Below are 17,904 nucleotides of genomic sequence, written 5' to 3' on the forward strand. Positions count from 1 at the left end.
GCCATGGCCCTAAAATTTTGCAGCGCGCCTGCGTCGCGCACTATCCATGCTTTACGATCTAGGAGGTGGAACACCAATTCACTTTCTGCCTTAGGGCACCAAAATGTCTAGTTACACCTCTGGTGCAGGGTGTCCTGCATGCTACACAGCCCAGCAGCATTGTCACCCCATCCCCCCACCTTGCAACACTGTTGTAGTGTCCAAACAAGATTAAGATTAATAAGAACCTTCATTCCGATGGGACCCAGAAAAAACTGGTAGGACCCCAATTTTTAAAAGTGAAGGGTCCCTGGGACCCACTTTTTTTTTGGCTCAGCGCGATCACTGGAGGAGCCTGTTTCACTTCTTAGTTTATTTAAAGTGCCAGCTCCCTGTAAGCCACCATCATCACCCCAGTGTCTTGAACTTGTGCAGGTGTCCCATATGGCTTTCGAAAAAGGGATTTATCGGTAAGTACCAAAATCCTCCTTTTTCATTTCCCAATCAGTTGCGTGTTTTGGCTTGTACAAAACCATATGTTGAAAAATTCCTTTCAATTCCTGCACTTAATGAAACTGCGGTGAACATCTGCTTCAGAAGACGTAGTGTCCACTTCAAACATGTATGGTGCAAATGGTTTCATGGATGCACGAAAGTTGATGATGGCTGGCATAATTTGTCGATTACTGACGTGAGCAAACTCTATAGCAATCTCAATTTCAGCAGGACTAAGCTTTTTCCCTACATAGATTAGCCAGCAAGTGGGCATCTGTGAATGCAATTTTAGATCTTGCCTTTGCCATCTTTACTACATTGCTGTGGTGTCCAATCTCCTCAAGATCATGTAACAGCTTCTTCCATACTTATACGACCTCACTGATTGCGCAGATGCCTTTGTGCACGATCCAGGGCTACAGATTTCAGTCGAGCCAAATAATCTTCAGCACTCTGCTAAATACCAAAGTTATTAACTTTGTTAACAATGTCTTGTGGGATATCATCTTTGTTTTCATCAAATACTCTAACAAGAATGGGACAGTTTTTCAGAAAGGACTTCAAACAGTCTGCCATAGTATTCCAGCGTACGTCACTTGGTAGTATATACTTGGTAGAATCTCCTATACACCATCCATTCTCCAATTGAGCTATAAAAAAAGAAAAGGAGGACTGCCCCCACCTATACGTCTATCTATTTCTAAGCAAAAGTTGTAGTTTAACGTTTTGATTTAAATCATGATTTAATCATTTGATTTCAATTGCTGAAACTGCGGTGAACATCTGCTTGATTTAAATTGTGCATCCCTGCTTCGACGGCACCAAATCCCTCGGTTTTCTGCCACCCAGATACTTATTTTGGTGTTGTCTGCTCATGCAGCTCTGTTATATACCCTGTACTTGTCCTATATTGTCTTGAAGTCATTGTTTTCTTGTTTTTCTTATTTATGTACTCTGTAATTAGGCGCTGCGGTTCCCTTGTGGCGCATATAAATTTCTTTAAATAATAATTTAGAAGAATGGCCTAATAAGATAGAGAGACCAGGGTGTCCATAACTTGACAAGTGTCCATTACTGGAGAAGTTTCCCATAATTAGCGATTTCCCTGAGAGGAGCCAGATAGGGTTCCAAAACTCGCATTCCTTTTGTAGAGGTTGGTCCTAAATTTGAACTGAAAGCATCTCCCTGATGCGAAGTCTGTCCCAGGTGTTGTAAGACTAATTGCAATCAAGCTTGGACAAATGCTGGTCATCCCAGTCTCACTTTAATCGTCGCTCACTTTTCACAACCAACTTGTTCGAGCACTCACAAGAATTTCTCATCCAGGATCTGGCACATAACCCTTAATCTAAAACCAACTGGACTGGATACATATTGCGATCACCCAGAAATTATGGGTACTATATTGTGGCATAGTACGATGTGTTATATTTAAATATTTCCCATTCAACCCCCCACAAGCACTTTCAATGCTCCTCAGCCTTCACCACATGCCATCAGACCATGCCACTTCAATGCCCCATTAGAGCTCCCCACATGCCATTAGACACTCCACAGTCCTCAGATTCTAAACCACCACTGCTCTAGATCCGGCTGCGGTTCAGTGTGAACCCAGACCATAAGAAACGCCTCTCAGGTTGGGAACTGCCAGTGGGCAAAGGAGTTGCCAAAGGTAGTTATTGAGGAAAGCGTCAAATGGCGAGTGAAAGCTGTGCCAGGCTTACAGTGACTGTCCCCATGCTGAGGACTGCAAATTATTCTGCATCATGCTCCGGAATGGGCAGGGAGCACTTATTAACCTATAAAATGGGCAGGGCCCGGCACCCTGCTCAGACAGACTAGCGGGAACACTAGGTATAAATGGACACCAGCAGTAATACTAACAGAATGGCAAGAATCCCAGAATATGGATCCCACAATGTAGCTAAATAGACCACTAAGGACTGGGAAAGGTTTCTAAGTGGACAATCCCTTTAATGTGTAAAAACAATGAAACGGTCTAGATGTTACCACTAATGAAGCTACACGGAATATTCTGATTTAGATAGCATTAACACCACCAGAATGTTATGTCCCATAGGGATACGCTTTACAGCTATCATAAGCAATGTGTTCAAGATACTAATAAGACGTTTCTCTCACCATCTGAGATGACACTTTCATCCTCTGTAAGCAAGTGCTCTGCTGGTAATAGGTACAAATGATCCACCAAAGAACAAGGGGCCAGAAAAGACGAGAAACCCTGGTTGGGAGAATAAGTGAACACTTGCATTAATTAGAATCATCAAATCACTTATATTCTATGCTCTACATGTGGTCTCAGTGGTTTACAATGCATGCAAAGCATATGGGAAGTTTCACTTAGCAAAAAGAACCAAGTCAAAGGTAATCGATGAGCTGTTTGGTACATGGACAAAACAAACACCCTCTTAAGGACTAAGTTGCAGTAAGGTCTAAATGTGCAAATCCTACCAGGTTCTGTGCTCCCTTAGTGCCACATAAGAGAAAACAAATGCACCGCAGTCCTGACCAATTCAAGTAATATCTCACATGCTTTGCTACCAGTGGTGGTCACTGAAAGAGAATTGGTATAAACCAGTGAACCACTTGAGGTTGTATTTTGGTGCATAAACAACACTTACCTTTTTAAGCAGGCAGATCATACTGGTATAAGGGTGCACGACCAGTGCCAAGGGATGGGACAGTTCCTCTTGGTACTGCAAGCAGCAGGTGTAGAATTTAGACCAGTGTTCCACTTTTAACTGGCGGAACTCCTCCTGAGATATACCATACTGCGTGACACGGCTGTGCAGCTACACGGGCAAAGAGAAGGCGCAATTAACCATTTGAATATTCAACAGTGTGTAATATAATAAGGTGGAGAAGGATCTACACTAGGCGGATGCTGGAGATGTCTATGACTTCCTGAATTTGTATACAGCCATAATACACCCGTATATAATGGTTTAAAAAGGAACTCAAGTGGTTGCATGGTATTTTACGTTACTTATGTAGTACAGAAAAAAATTGTACTTATATAGTGCAGAAAAGAATCCCCGTATCAAAGTAATTCTCTAGGCTCACGTTACTGCGTCTCTCACCTCATTTTCAACTGTTAACGTGACCTCTTTCTTCATTTCCTCCCAGGAGAGATCCAGATTTCCTGCGCCCCTTTGATACATCTTTTGGTACAACAATGAAAACAGCTCAACAGTGTGGAAACCAGTAACGCCATCATCATATAAACACATAACAAGGAATGGAACGAGGCATGTAATCACTTTGGAGAAACACACGCAAAAAACCCCATAAGCACAACAGCGGGCAATTGGTAGGAATTTATAGATGTACATTAACCTGTATAACACCTCAGTCATCCTGCAAGTGACACCATTTCCCCTGCTGTCTGCAGAGATGTATGCAGCACATTCTCTCTATAAATATACAGTAACCTGTATAACACCTAAGATAGCCTGCAAGTGACACCATTTCCCCTGATGTCTGCAGAGATGTATGCAGCACATTCTCTCTATAGATATACAGTAACCTGTATAACACCTCAGTCATCCTGCAAGTGACACCATTTCCCCTGATGTCTGCAGAGATGTATGCAACACATTCTCTCTACAGACGCACAGTAACCTATATAACACCTCAGTTACCCTGCAAGTGATACCATTTCCCTGCTGTCTGCAGAGATGTATGCAGCACATTCTCTTAATAGACATACAGTAACCTGTATAAGCCTCAGTTATCCTGCAAGTGACTCCATTTCCCCTGCTGTCTGCAGAGATGTATGCAGCACATTCTCTCTATAGATATACAGTAACCTGTATAGCACCTAAGATAGCCTGCAAGTGACACCATTTCCCCTGATGTCTGCAGAGATGTATGCAGCACATTCTCTCTATAAATATACAGTAACCTGTAGAACACCTAAGACAGCCTGCAAGTGACACCATTTCCCCTGCTTTCTGCAGAGATGTATGCAGCACATTCTCTCTACAGACGCACAGTAACCTATATAACGCCTCAGTTATCCTGCAAGTGATACCATTTCCCTGCTGTCTGCAGAGATGTATGCAGCACATTCTCTTTATAGACATACAGTAACCTGTATAAGCCTCAGTTATCCTGCAAGTGACACCATTTCCCCTGCTGTCTGCAGAGATGTATGCAGCACATTCCTTATACAGAAGCACAGTAACCTGAATATCATCTCCCTTATCCTGCAAGTGATACCAGTTTCCCTGCTGTCTGCAGAGATGTATGCAGCACATTCTCTTTATAGACATACAGTAACCTGTATAACACCTAAGATAGCCTGAAAGTGATACCATTTCCCCTGATGTCTGCAGAGATGTATGCAGCACATTCTCTCTATAGATATACAGTAACCTGTATAGCACCTAAGATAGCCTGCAAGTGACACCATTTCCCCTGATGTCTGCAGAGATGTATGCAGCACATTCTCTCTATAAATATACAGTAACCTGTAGAACACCTAAGATAGCCTGCAAGTGACACCATTTCCCCTGCTGTCTGCAGAGATGTATGCAGCACATTCTCTCTACAGACGCACAGTAACCTATATAACGCCTCAGTTATCCTGCAAGTGATACCATTTCCCTGCTGTCTGCAGAGATGTATGCAGCACATTCTCTTTATAGACATACAGTAACCTGTATAAGCCTCAGCTATCCTGCAAGTGACACCATTTCCCCTGCTGTCTGCAGAGATGTATGCAGCACATTCCTTATACAGAAGCACAGTAACCTGAATATCATCTCCCTTATCCTGCAAGTGATACCAGTTTCCCTGCTGTCTGCAGAGATGTATGCAGCACATTCTCTTTATAGACATACAGTAACCTGTATAACACCTAAGATAGCCTGAAAGTGATACCATTTCCCCTGATGTCTGCAGAGATGTATGCAGCACATTCTCTATAAATATACAGTAACCTGTAGAACACCTAAGATAGCCTGCAAGTGACACCATTTCCCCTGCTGTCTGCAGAGATGTATGCAGCACATTCTCTCTACAGACGCACAGTAACCTATATAACGCCTCAGTTATCCTGCAAGTGATACCATTTCCCTGCTGTCTGCAGAGATATATGCAGCACATTCTCTTTATAGACATACAGTAACCTGTATAAGCCTCAGTTATCCTGCAAGTGACACCATTTCCCCTGCTGTCTGCAGAGATGTATGCAGCACATTCCTTATACAGAAGCACAGTAACCTGAATATCATCTCCCTTATCCTGCAAGTGATACCAGTTTCCCTGCTGTCTGCAGAGATGTATGCAGCACATTCCCTTTATAGACATACAGTAACCTGCAAAACACCTAAGATAGAACTTGGTGTGTAAATCTTTCTATAGACAGGTTAACACATGAATGATGAGAGCGCATAATATGATCATTCACAGTTTTAAACTGGTTAATTTTCATAATTTAACACATATATATAGCCCGAAATTAGCGTGCACTCCATTATGTAAATCACAACTTGTCAGGGTTGCCCGTCCCATGTATTCATAATATAGCCAAGGGCCAGCAGACAGTAACCCCACAAATTTCAACCAGTCGCAGGGTCAGTTTTCTAACTCAATGTTTCAGGACAAAATGATATTAAAGATCATCGAAACATTGAATTATCAGAATCTTTTCTTTAAATGCGCCACAAGGGATCGGCAGCGCCCATTAGAGTACATAAACAGATGAGCAAAACAAGAATAAATCACTTACAGTAGGAGACAATATAGGACCAGTACGAGGTATATACAGAAAAACAGGGGGTTAGGTGTCATTATAGGTAGTATTGATTATAAGATAGTGTAAGTAAGAGAAGGAAAGGCACATGAGGAAAGTAGGCCCTGCTCTAGCGAGCTTACAATCTACAAGGTGAAGGGCTAACAGACAGGGGTGACACAGAAGGTGTGTGAGCATGGACAAGAGAGTTAGGACGACAGTTATACCGCTTTCACATTGCAAACCCAGGTCGGCCCGACTTTTGAACTTGGGTCCGACCAGCATCAGACCCTTTCACATTGCAGTTTCAACCCGGGTCATTGCCTTTCACACTGAACCCGGGTCACCCATGTTAAACACTGTGTTGTGAATTAAAATGGACTTTTCTGGCTCACATTGATGAAGTTTCAAAGGAAATAAAAGGGAGGGGCTGGGGACTGCTCAGAGCAGACAAAAACAGCCAATCAGCACCTTGTTCTGAGACCTGGGTTGAATACACAGAGGCTTTCACACTGCACAGCAACCCTTCTTTTAACCCAGGTTGAAATGCAGGTGTGCTCGACCTGGGTTATTCGCTTTGGCGCTTTCACACTGCACCTCAACCCGGGATGACCAGGCAGCAACCCGGGTTATTTTGGCGATGTGAAAGGGGTATAGAAACCTTTTTATGCGACTGGTTGAAATTGCCGGGATGCTGCCTGCAGGACTTTGGCTATACATTATATAACTAACCACAGCATAATCCTTGTTCACAAAAAAATATAGAAGGATAGGTTTACCAGGCACAGCTCAATGGTCTTCCCCCAGGCAGTGTGAGAGAGATGATCAGGCTGACAGACTTACTAACACACACCTACATCTGAAATCCCAAATTAGCCTTCTGTGAGGCCAACAGACCAAAGACCCGAACTGGATGGAGAACCCGCCCGCTCTTCTCGCATCCAACCCCAAGACCCTAATCCGGTTCTTACCAATAGCTCTCAGCAGAACCAACACAATATTCCCAGGGTTTTAAAATACATAGGTAAGAAACCTGGGACAAACATACCTGCATTCCACCACTAATCCAGTGATCTTGTCACACGATTACATATAGATATATCACAATTATATAACGAGTAAAGTCCTTTGAGAGGAATCTGTTGGAATTACCTGTAAGGCTTTATGCAGTGCAGCAACAGTGAACCGCCCAGGGGCAAACAGGCACTCCAAATACGTTTCCTGTCATTAAATACAGAACAGTCAGTTGAAAACAAACCAACTCAAAGGCAATGACATCGCAACCAAGATGCTCACGCTATACTGTATATGTGATGCATTTCCACCACTATCCATTAAGCTGGCACACGTAATCAGCCAATGTAGAGCTTTTCCCAAACAGATCCACCATCATTACTACAGTATGTAGAAATAACTGCTGAATCATTAATCCAACCACATTAGATCTCATCAGCGTAAGAGACAGACACTAAAACAAAGATCAGGATAGTATCGGCTACACACCCTTGGGTCTAGCTCATCTCCAATGGCCAGCTCCTCTTCTGGCAAAGGGATGATGAATACTTGGTTCCACTGGCCAGCCTGGTTACTGAAATTCAAATACAATCATCAGTAATAGGAAATGAGATCAATTCACTGCTTGGCCTTCACATATTGATGAACAATGTATAATTCGGAAGATAAATAAAATATATATATATACACATTAGCTAGAGACCTAGGGAAGATAAGCACTCATTAGGATTTGGAAGTGGGGTTTAAACACTATTGCCATTACTTGTTTTCTGGTTGCCCTGGGATACAAAGCTTCTTCTCTGATACACCCATGTTCCTAGCGCAAAGAAAATATAAACTGTCTCATTGTGTGAATGCATGGCTTAAAAAAAAAAAACAATAAAAAAAAAAACCTATACATTAACCAGACATAGTAACTTTTTGCATTTCATTAGATTACAGTTTGCTGAAGGTAGACAACCCATTTTTTTTAAAGTTATTTTAAAAAGATGGCAGGTTTTTATCTAAAGCTTTAAATAACTATTCCGGAAGAGTGCAAATAAAAAAAATAAAAAATATGTTGAACAGCGATAATTCGGGTAAGAAAAGCAAAGAGGAACATACGGAATCATAAAACCAAATACATTTGATAGCAGATAAAGTTTTAGGTCAACTCACTGTTCAAAATTAATGTGTTTTACGACGGTTTGGTTTTCCTCATCAAGCCACAGTGCCCAAATATCAGTGGTCGTCAGCGTAAACGTAAAGTCCACCAAGGTTTCCTAAAGAGAACAAATGGAAATTAAGGGAGAGATTGATCAAAGCTTGGAGGGAGAGGGAGACTACCAGCCAATGAGATCCTGTCATGTTACAGGCCGTGCTTGAAAAAAAAAAAATGAGGAGCAGATTGGTTGGTACTTTTATCTCTCTCCAAGCTTTGATAAATCTCCCCCTAAAATCTATCCATCTAATCTGATCATATATACAATACATTTATACAATTTATCTCTTCACCTGATTAGTGAATATGGAGGAGATGTGATCCAGGCTGTAACGATTTCTTTCAGCAGTAACCAGCTGGCAAACGCAGAACTGCAAGTGGAGAGCAGTTTCTTAGTCACATCAACATTTAAATGGAAGAAATTAAGAATGTGGACATGTAATCAATTTTCCTGCTTCAAAAACATAGTGACAGACACAGCGGTGTGAATGTCCACAATACTAGGAGGCACAGGACTAAATACAGAGGTGTAATGTCCCCAGCACTAGGGGGCACAGGACTAAGTGATAGACATAGCGGAGTAAATGTGCCCAACACCAGGAGGTATAGGACTAAACATGAAGATTTTCACTAGCAAATAATGGAACCTAGGTAAGTCATGAAATAAACACTGTGTCCAACCTGCGTTTTACGTGTTCGTAAAAAGCAGCAGTCAGTTCATACCCTGAGATCTATAAGACCCGCACACTAGCTGTCTCCAAACAGTTCTACAAGTAGTGTGGTTCTCTAGCAAATAAAAGGAAAAATCAGGAATTTGAAAAAATCAAAGATTAACATTATGGTGCCTGTACTCCTTCAGCTCCACCTATACTCAGTGTTTCCAGGGTCCCCCATGGAGGAAAGAAAAATCTGCATTTCCCTAACATACTGAAAAAATGGGATTTTGGTACTTACCAATAAATCCTTTTCTCGGAATCCATAGGGGACACTAGAGGCTGATTACACTGGGGATAGACGGGCTGGCTATCAGGAGCTGGCACTTTAATTGAAGAGAATGCAGACTCCTCCCCCCTCCATCCCCCACAAGCCCCAGTTTTAACTACTGAGCCGTAAGGAGATGAACAGAGGAGAACAACAATAATAACTAACAATTGCAACCTTGAACCTGAACTACAATGCAGGCTGGAAACAATTCCGAGAAAAGGATTTATCAGTTTTTAAGTACCAAAATCCGATTTTCTCTAGCATCCACTAGGGGACACTGGAGGCTGATTACACTGGGGACGTCCCAAAGCTGTCCCTGTGGGCAGGAGAGCACTGAGGAATCTGCAGAACAAGCCGTCCAAACCGCGAAGCGGAGGCGGCAAAATGTAACAAACTTATAAAACCGAACAAAAGTATGAGCCGTGGACCAGGTAGCTGCACGGCAAAGCTGTGACAGAGGCGCACCGTGACTCGCCACCCAAGACGGCCCCACAGACCGCGTGGCATGCACCAAAATAACCGCCGGAGGTTGGCAGACGTCTTGCAAATAGGCTTGGTGAATGGCCAACATAATCCATCTGGCCAAAGTCTGCTTTGAGGAAGGCCAACCACGCTTGACGGCATCATACAGCACAAACAAGGCATCCGTTTCCGCAAGGGTGCCGTCCTAGTGACATATATAGTAAGTGCCTGGACCACATCTAGAGAAGATGGAGCCCCGGAGTCCTCCTTCACAGTAGGAACCACAATTGGCTGGTTTATGTGGAAAGCCGAAACCACCTTTGGCAGAAAACTGGAGTGTGTGCGGAGTTCCACTCTATCGTCGTGAAAGACCAGGTAAGGAGGTTTACACGATAAGGCACCTAAATCAGAAACCCTGCGAGCGGACGCTAAGGCCAAAAGGAGAACAGTTTTCCAAGTAAGAAACTTGAAATCCACCTCCTGTAAAGGTTCAAAAACAGAGGCTTGTAAGGTCCAAATTGAGATCCCACGGAGCAGAAAGGTCTGCACTTCCGGCATGATTGACAATTTGCGCTGGAAAAAGATAGACAAAGCAGATACTTGTACTTTGAGAGGGCCGAGGCGTAGGCCACTATACAGGTCCGTTTGTAAGAAAAGCAAAAGATTGGCCAATTTGAAAGATTGGTTGTCAAAACCTCAAGACATATAGGCTCGCCATATGCGGTGGTAATGGGCCGCCGTAACCGGTTTACGAGCCTTGAGCATGGTAGGGATTACTGAGGAAGGAATACCTTTACTTCTCAAGATAGAGGCTTCAGGAGCCACCCCGTTAAACGCAGCCGCGTCAAATCCAGGTGATGTAACGGCCCTTGCTGCAACAGTTCTGGACGAAGAAGCAACAGCCACAGTTCATCTGCGAGGAGCAGAATGAGGTCCGAATACCAAGCTCTCCGAGGCCAATTCGGAGCCACTAGAATGACCCAGGTTGATTCCCTCTTGATCAGTTTGAGTACTCGTGGTAGAAGTGGGAACGGAGGGAAGAGGTAAACTAGATCGTACGGCCAAGGAGCCGTGAGAGCGTCTACGTCTTCTGCTTAGGGATCTCGAGTCCTGGACAGATATCGCGGGAGTTGACGATTCAACCAGGAGGCCACCAGATCCACTTGTGGAAGATCCCATCACCGAACCCACTGTAGAAAAACCTGGGGGTGGAGAGCCCGCTCTCGCGGGTGAAGGTCCTGACGGCTGAGATAATCCGCTTCTCAGTTGTCCTCTCCTCTGATGAAAACCGCTGATAATATGACATCGTGAAGTTCTGCCCACCTCAGGATCCGAGCCACTTCTCGCATGGCCATGCGACTGTGTGCGCCGCCCTGGCGATTGATATAAACGACTGCGGTGGTGTTGTCTGACTGCACTTGTACTGCTCTTGACCGAAGCGGGTGAACAGCTTCCCAAAGCGTATTGAAGATCGCCCTCAGTTCCAATACATTTATGGGCAGTAACTGTTCCTGTTCGGACCACTTTTCTTGGAAGTGATACTCCAGTATCACAGCTCCCCAGCCTCTGAGACTGGCGTCAGTCGTGATCAAAATCCTGTCCCATATGCCGAATCTCCTTCCCGCCATGAGGTTGTTCAAATGAAGCCACCAGAGAAGAGACACTCGGGTGCACCGTGCCTTGTAGATGTATATGTGACCCCGACCACTGGGTTGAGGTCTATCTGAAACGGTCGGGAATGAAACCGCACGAACTGCAACGTCTAGTAGGCTGCCACCATCTTCCCTAAGAGACGAATACAAAGGTGTAATGACACCCTCTTTGGCTTGAGGACTTTTTGAACCATCAGCGGGATGTTTTGCGCCTTGTCCTCTGGCAGGAACACCCTCTGTAGTTTGGTATCCAAAATCAGTCCCAGAAACAGTATGCGCTGTGCTGGCAAGAGACTGAATTTTCTAAAATTGAGGATCCACCCATATCGCAAGAGGACGTTGTGAGTGATCAGGGCATGCTTCCGAAGTTTCTCCGCTGTTGATGCCTTGAGCAAAAGACCGTCTAGGTACAATCGTTACCCCCAGAGAGCGAAGGTGTGCTACCATGACTGCCATGATCTTGGTGAACACTCTCGGAGCCGAAGACAGGCCGAAAGGAAGTGCTCTGAACTGATAATGATCCAGTAGAATTTTGAATCTCAAGAATCCCTGATGTGGCTCCCAAATGGGAACATGTAGGCATGCATCCTTTACGTCCAGTGATAACATGAACTCTTCTGGCTCCAGACCCGCTATCACGGAGCCAATCGACTCCATCTTGAATCTGTGATATGTGAGATATTAATTCAAAGACTTCAAATTCAGGACAGGTCTTACCGAGCCATCCGGCTTCCGGACCACAAACAGGTTTGAGTAGTAACCCATGATCCGTTGAGGGCCTGGGACCAGCATTAAGACCGCAGAGGTCAATAGAGTCTGAATCGCTCCCTGAAGAGCAATCTGTTTGTCCTCTGAAGCTGGAATATCGGTGGTAAAGAACAGTGGTGGAGGTGAAACTTTGAAATCGATCATGTAACCCCTGGACACAAGGGCACGCACCCACACATCTGTGGAAGTGTGCATTCACGTCTCCTGAAAATTTTGGAGACATGCACCCACCATGGGAGAGCCCAGGTGGGAAGGGAGACCGTCATGCCACTGTTTTGTCAGTGGGCTTAGGCTCCTGATGACGAGAGGTAGATTGTTGGGCTCTTCCACCCTTGGGCTGACCTGCTGAAGTTCTGGATCTAGATCAAAAGGAAGCAGAGGTCAGATAGGAACGAAGAGACGGGCCAGAATAGGTCCATTTAGGTGGAGAAATTACAAACAGCAAAAACATGGATTTTCCACCCGCAGCTTGAGAAATGAGCTTGTCTAGATCGTCACCAAAAATAAGATTTTACTCACCGGTAAATCTATTTCTCGTAGTCCGTAGTGGATGCTGGGGACTCCGTAAGGACCATGGGGAATAGACGGCTCCGCAGGAGACTGGGCACATCTAAAGAAAGATTTAGGACTATCTGGTGTGCACTGGCTCCTCCCCCCATGACCCTCCTCCAAGCCTCAGTTAGGAACTGTGCCCGGAAGAGCTGACACAATAAGGAAGGATTTTGAATCCCGGGTAAGACTCATACCAGCCACACCAATCACACTATATAACACGTGATAGGAACCCCGGTTAACAGTATGATAACAATTGGAGCCTCTGAAGAGATGGCTCACAACAAAACCCGATTTTTGTAACAATAACTGTACAAGTATTGCAGACAATCCGCACTTGGGATGGGCGCCCAGCATCCACTACGGACTACGAGAAATAGATTTACCGGTGAGTAAAATCTTATTTTCTCTGACGTCCTAGTGGATGCTGGGGACTCCGTAAGGACCATGGGGATTATACCAAAGCTCCCAAACGGGCGGGAGAGTGCGGATGACTCTGCAGCACCGAATGAGAGAACTCCAGGTCCTCCTCAGCCAGGGAATCAAATTTGTAGAATTTAGCAAACGTGTTTGCCCCTGACCAAGTAGCTGCTCGGCAAAGTTGTAAAGCCGAGACCCCTCGGGCAGCCGCCCAAGATGAGCCCACCTTCCTTGTGGAATGGGCTTTTATTGATTTAGGCTGCGGTAATCCTACCGCAGAATGCACCAGCTGAATAGTGCTACAATCCAGCGCGCAATAGACTGCTTAGAAGCAGGAGCACCCAGCTTGTTGGGTGCATACAAGATAAACAGCGAGTCAGTTTTTCTGACTCCAGCCGTCCTGGAAACATAAATTTTCAGGGCCCTGACTACGTCCAGCAACTTGGAATCCTCCAAGTCCCTAGTAGCCGCAGGCATCACAATAGGTTGGTTCAAGTGAAAAGCTGAGACCACCTTCGGGAGAAACGGAGGACGAGTCCTCAATTCTGCCCTATCCATCTTATGACCACTTTCCACGTGAGATATTTTAATTCCACAGTCTTAAGTGGTTCGAACCAATGTGATTTCAGGAATGCCAAAACCACATTGAGATCCCAAGGTGCCACTGGGGGCACAAAAGGAGGCTGAATATGCAGAACTCCTTTGACAAAAGTCTGAACTTCAGGCAGTGAAGCCAGTTCTTTCTGGAAGAAAATCGACAGAGCCGAAATCTGGACCTTGATGGACCCCAATTTGAGGCCCAACGTCACCCCTGCTTGCAGGAAGTGTTGGAATCGACCCAGTTGAAATTCCTCCTTCGGGGCCTTCATGGCCTCACACCAAGCAACATATTTCCGCCAAATGCGGTAATAATGTCTTGCGGTGACATCCTTCCTGGCTTTGATCAGGGTAGGGATGACTTCCTCCGGAATACCCTTTTCCTTTAGGATCCGGTGTTCAACCGCCATGCCGTCAAACGCAGCCGCGGTAACTCTAGGAACAGACAGGGTCCCTGCTGCAGCAGGTCTTTTCTGAGCGGCAGAGGCCAAGGGTCCTCTGCCCGCATCTCTTGAAGTTCCGGGTACCAAGCTCTTCTTGGCCAATCCGGAACCACGAGTATGGTTTTCACTCCTCGCATTCTTATTATTCTCAGTACCCTGGGTATGAGAGGTAGAGGAGGAAACACATAAACCGACTGGTACACCCACGGTGTCACTAGAGCGTCCACAGCGATCGCCTGAGGGTCCCTTGACCTGGCGCAATATCTTTTCAACTTTTTGTTGAGGCGGGACGCCATCATGTCCACCCGTGGTCATTCCCAACGGTTTACCCGCATTTGGAAAACTTCTGGAAGAAGTCCCCATTCTCCCGGGTGTAGGTCGCCCATCGGAGAATCCTTGTGGCTTCTGCCATCGCCATCCTGCTTCTTGTGCCGCCCTGTCTGTTTACATGGGCGACCGCCGTGATGTTGTCTGATTGGATCAGTACCGGCTGGTTCTGAAGCAGGGGCCTTGCTTGGCTTAGGGCATTGTAAATGGCCCTTAGCTCCAGAATAATTATGTGAAGCGAAATCTCCTTGGAAATTTCTTCCCTGTGTGACTGCACTCCAGCCCCGAAGGCTGGCCTCCGTGGTCACCAGGACCCAGTCCTGTATTCCGAATCTGCGGCCCTCTAGTAGATGAGCCCTCTGCAGCCACCACAGCAGCGACACCCTGTTTCTTGCCGACAGGGTTATCCGCTGTTGTATCTGTAGATGGGAACCGGACCATTTGTCCCACAGGTCCCATTGGAACGTCCTTGCGTGGAACCTTCCGAATGGAATTATGCTTCGTACGAAGCTACCATTTTTTTCCCAGGACTCGTGTGCTTCCACTGGAAGAAACACTCTTTTCTGGTCTGTGTCCAGAATCATTCCCAGGAACAGAAGACGTGTCGTCGGGACCAGCTGTGACTTTGGAATATTGAGAATCCAGTCGTGCTGTTGTAGCACTTCCCGAGAGAGTGCTACCCCCACTACCGACTGTTCTTTGGACCTCGCATTTATCAGGAGATCGTCCAAGTACGGGATAATAAAAACTTCCTTCTTGCGAAGGAGTATCATCATTTCGGCCATTACCTTGGTAAAGACCTTCGGTGCCGTGGACAACTCCAACGGCAGCGTCTGGAACGGATAGTGACAGTCCTGTACCACACATCTGAGGTACTCCTGGTGAGGAGGGTAAATGGGGACATGCAGGTACGCATCCTTGATGTCCAGGGAGACCCTGTAATCCCCCTCGTCCAGGCTCGTAATAACCGCCCTGAGCGATTCCATCTCGAACTTGAATCTTCTGATATAAAATTTCAAGTATTTTAACTTTAAGATGGGTCTCACCGAACCGTTCTGTTTCGGTACCACAACCATTGTGGAATAGTAACCCCTTCCTTGTTGAAGGAGGGGCACCTTGACAATCACTTGTTGTGATTATAGTGTTGAATAGCCACCAACACCGCCTCCCTGGCAGAGGGAGGTGCCGGTAAGGCAGATTTTAGGAAACGGCGGGGGGGAAGAACGTCTCGAACTCCAGCCTGTACCCCTGAGATACTACTTGAAGGACCCAGGGATCCATGTGAGAGAGCACACTGGGCGCTGAAATTTCTGAGACGGGCCCCCACCGTACCCGGGTCCGCCTGAGCAGCCCCAGCGTTATGCTGTGGACTTACCGGACGCAGGGAGGACTTCTGCTCTTGGGAACTAGCTGTGTGCTGCAGCTTTTTCCTCCACCTTTGCCTCTCGGCAGAAAGGATGAGCCTCTAGCCCTCTTGCTTTTCTGGGGCCGAAAGGACTGTACTTGATGATACGGTGCTTTCTTTTGTTGTGGGGTAGCCTGTGGCAAAAAAGTTGATTTCCCAGCAGTAGCTGTGGAAACGAGGTCTGAAAGACCATCCCCAAACAGTTTTACCCCCTTATAGGGCAAAACTTCCATGTGCCGATTCGAGTCGTCATCGCCTGACCATCGCCGAGTCCATAACCCCCGTCTGGCGGCAATGGACCTAGCGCTTATTTTTGATGCCAGCCGGCAAATATCCCTCTGTGCATCACGCATGTATAAGACCACGTCTTTTATATGCTCTATTGTCAGCAAAATATTGTCCCTATCCATAGTAATTTTCCGACAGGGAATCTGACCACGCAGCGGGAGCACTGCACATCCATGCCGAAGCAATGGCTGGTCGCAATATAATGCCCGAGTGTGTGACTATATCTTTTAGGGTAACCCCCTGCTTTTTATCAGCAGGTTCCTTCAGGGCGGCCGTATCCGGAGACGGTAGTGCCACCTTTTCTGATAAGCGTGTAAGCGCTGTATCTACCCTATGGGGTGTTTCCCAGTGTGACCTATCCTCTGGCGGGAAAGGGTACGCTGCCAATTACCGTTTAGAAATTATCAATTTCTTACCGGGGGAAGACCATGCTTCCTCACACACCTCATTTAATTTCTCAGATGCAGGAAAAACTACTGGTAGTTTTCTCTCACCAAACATAATACCCTTTTATGTGGTACCTGGGGTATTATCATAAATGTGTAATACATTTTTCATTGCCTCAATCATGTAACGGGTGGACCTATTTGGAGGGTACACTAGTCTCATCGTCGTCGACACTGGAGTCGGTATCCGTGTCGACATGTTTCTGCCATCTGAGGTAGCGGGCGTTTTTAGAGCCCCCCATGACATTTGAGACGCTGGAACAGGCACAAGCTGAGTAGCCGGCTGTTCTGTGTCGTCGACCTTTTGTGTAAGGAGTTGACACTTTCACGTAATCCTTCCATAAGTCCAACCACACCGGTGTCGATCCCGCAGGGGGTGACATCACATTTACAGGCATTCGCTCCGCCTCCACATCATTATCCTCCTCATACATGTCGACACAGCCGTACCGACACACAGCACATACACAGGGAATGCTCTGACAGAGGACAGGACCCCACAAAGCCCTTTGGGGAGACAGAGGGAGAGTATGCCAGCACACACCAGGGCGCTATATATCACAGGGATATCACATATAAGAGTGTTTTCCCTTATAGCTGCCTATATATATTGTATACTGCGCCTAAATTGTGCCCCCCCTCTCTTTTTAACCCTTTCTGTAGTGTATTGACTGCAGGGGAGAGCCAGGGAGCTTCCCTCCAACGGAGCTGTGAGGGAAAAATGGCGCCAGTGTGCTGAAGGAGATAGCTCCGCCCCTTTTTCGCGGACTTTCTCCCGCATTTTTATGGATTCTGGCAGGGGTTAAAAAGCACCTATATAGCCTCTGGGGCTATATATGGTGCCAGTTTGCCAGCCAAGGTGTCAGTATTGCTGCTCAGGGCGCCCCCCCCCCCAGCGCCCTGCACCCATCAGTGACCGAAGTGTGTGGTGTGCATGAGGAGCAATGGCGCACAGCTGCAGTGCTGTGCGCTACCTTGGAGAAGACCGAAGTCTTCAGCCGCCGATTTTCCGGACCACCTTCTTGCTTCTGGCTCTGTAAGGGGGACGGCGGTGCGGCTCCGGGAACGGACGACGAGGTCGGGTCCTGTGTTCGATCCCTCTGGAGCTAATGG

At 46.1% G+C, this 17,904-nt stretch overlaps 1 protein-coding gene across 2 annotated transcripts in view; it reads right to left on the reverse strand.

The window, feature by feature from the left end:
* The window catches only part of NUP160 (nucleoporin 160), a 129,038-nt gene that overhangs the window by 83,664 nt on the left and 27,470 nt on the right, over window positions 1–17,904 (reverse strand). The window contains exons 8-15 of one of the 2 annotated variants that reach the window (XM_063944657.1): window positions 8,741–8,818; window positions 8,405–8,508; window positions 8,010–8,063; window positions 7,736–7,820; window positions 7,385–7,453; window positions 3,576–3,656; window positions 3,117–3,287; window positions 2,617–2,716 (exon numbers count right to left, since the gene is read on the reverse strand). In XM_063944657.1, the coding sequence (XP_063800727.1) occupies window positions 2,617–2,716; window positions 3,117–3,287; window positions 3,576–3,656; window positions 7,385–7,453; window positions 7,736–7,820; window positions 8,010–8,063; window positions 8,405–8,508; window positions 8,741–8,818 (742 nt within the window). The remainder of the gene's footprint in view (window positions 1–2,616; window positions 2,717–3,116; window positions 3,288–3,575; window positions 3,657–7,384; window positions 7,454–7,735; window positions 7,821–8,009; window positions 8,064–8,404; window positions 8,509–8,740; window positions 8,819–17,904) is intronic. The other variant, XM_063944658.1, reaches the window with a different exon arrangement.

The sequence above is a fragment of the Pseudophryne corroboree genome, chromosome 11 (assembly GCF_028390025.1).
Source record: "Pseudophryne corroboree isolate aPseCor3 chromosome 11, aPseCor3.hap2, whole genome shotgun sequence".
In the NCBI taxonomy this organism is placed as follows: domain Eukaryota; kingdom Metazoa; phylum Chordata; class Amphibia; order Anura; family Myobatrachidae; genus Pseudophryne; species Pseudophryne corroboree.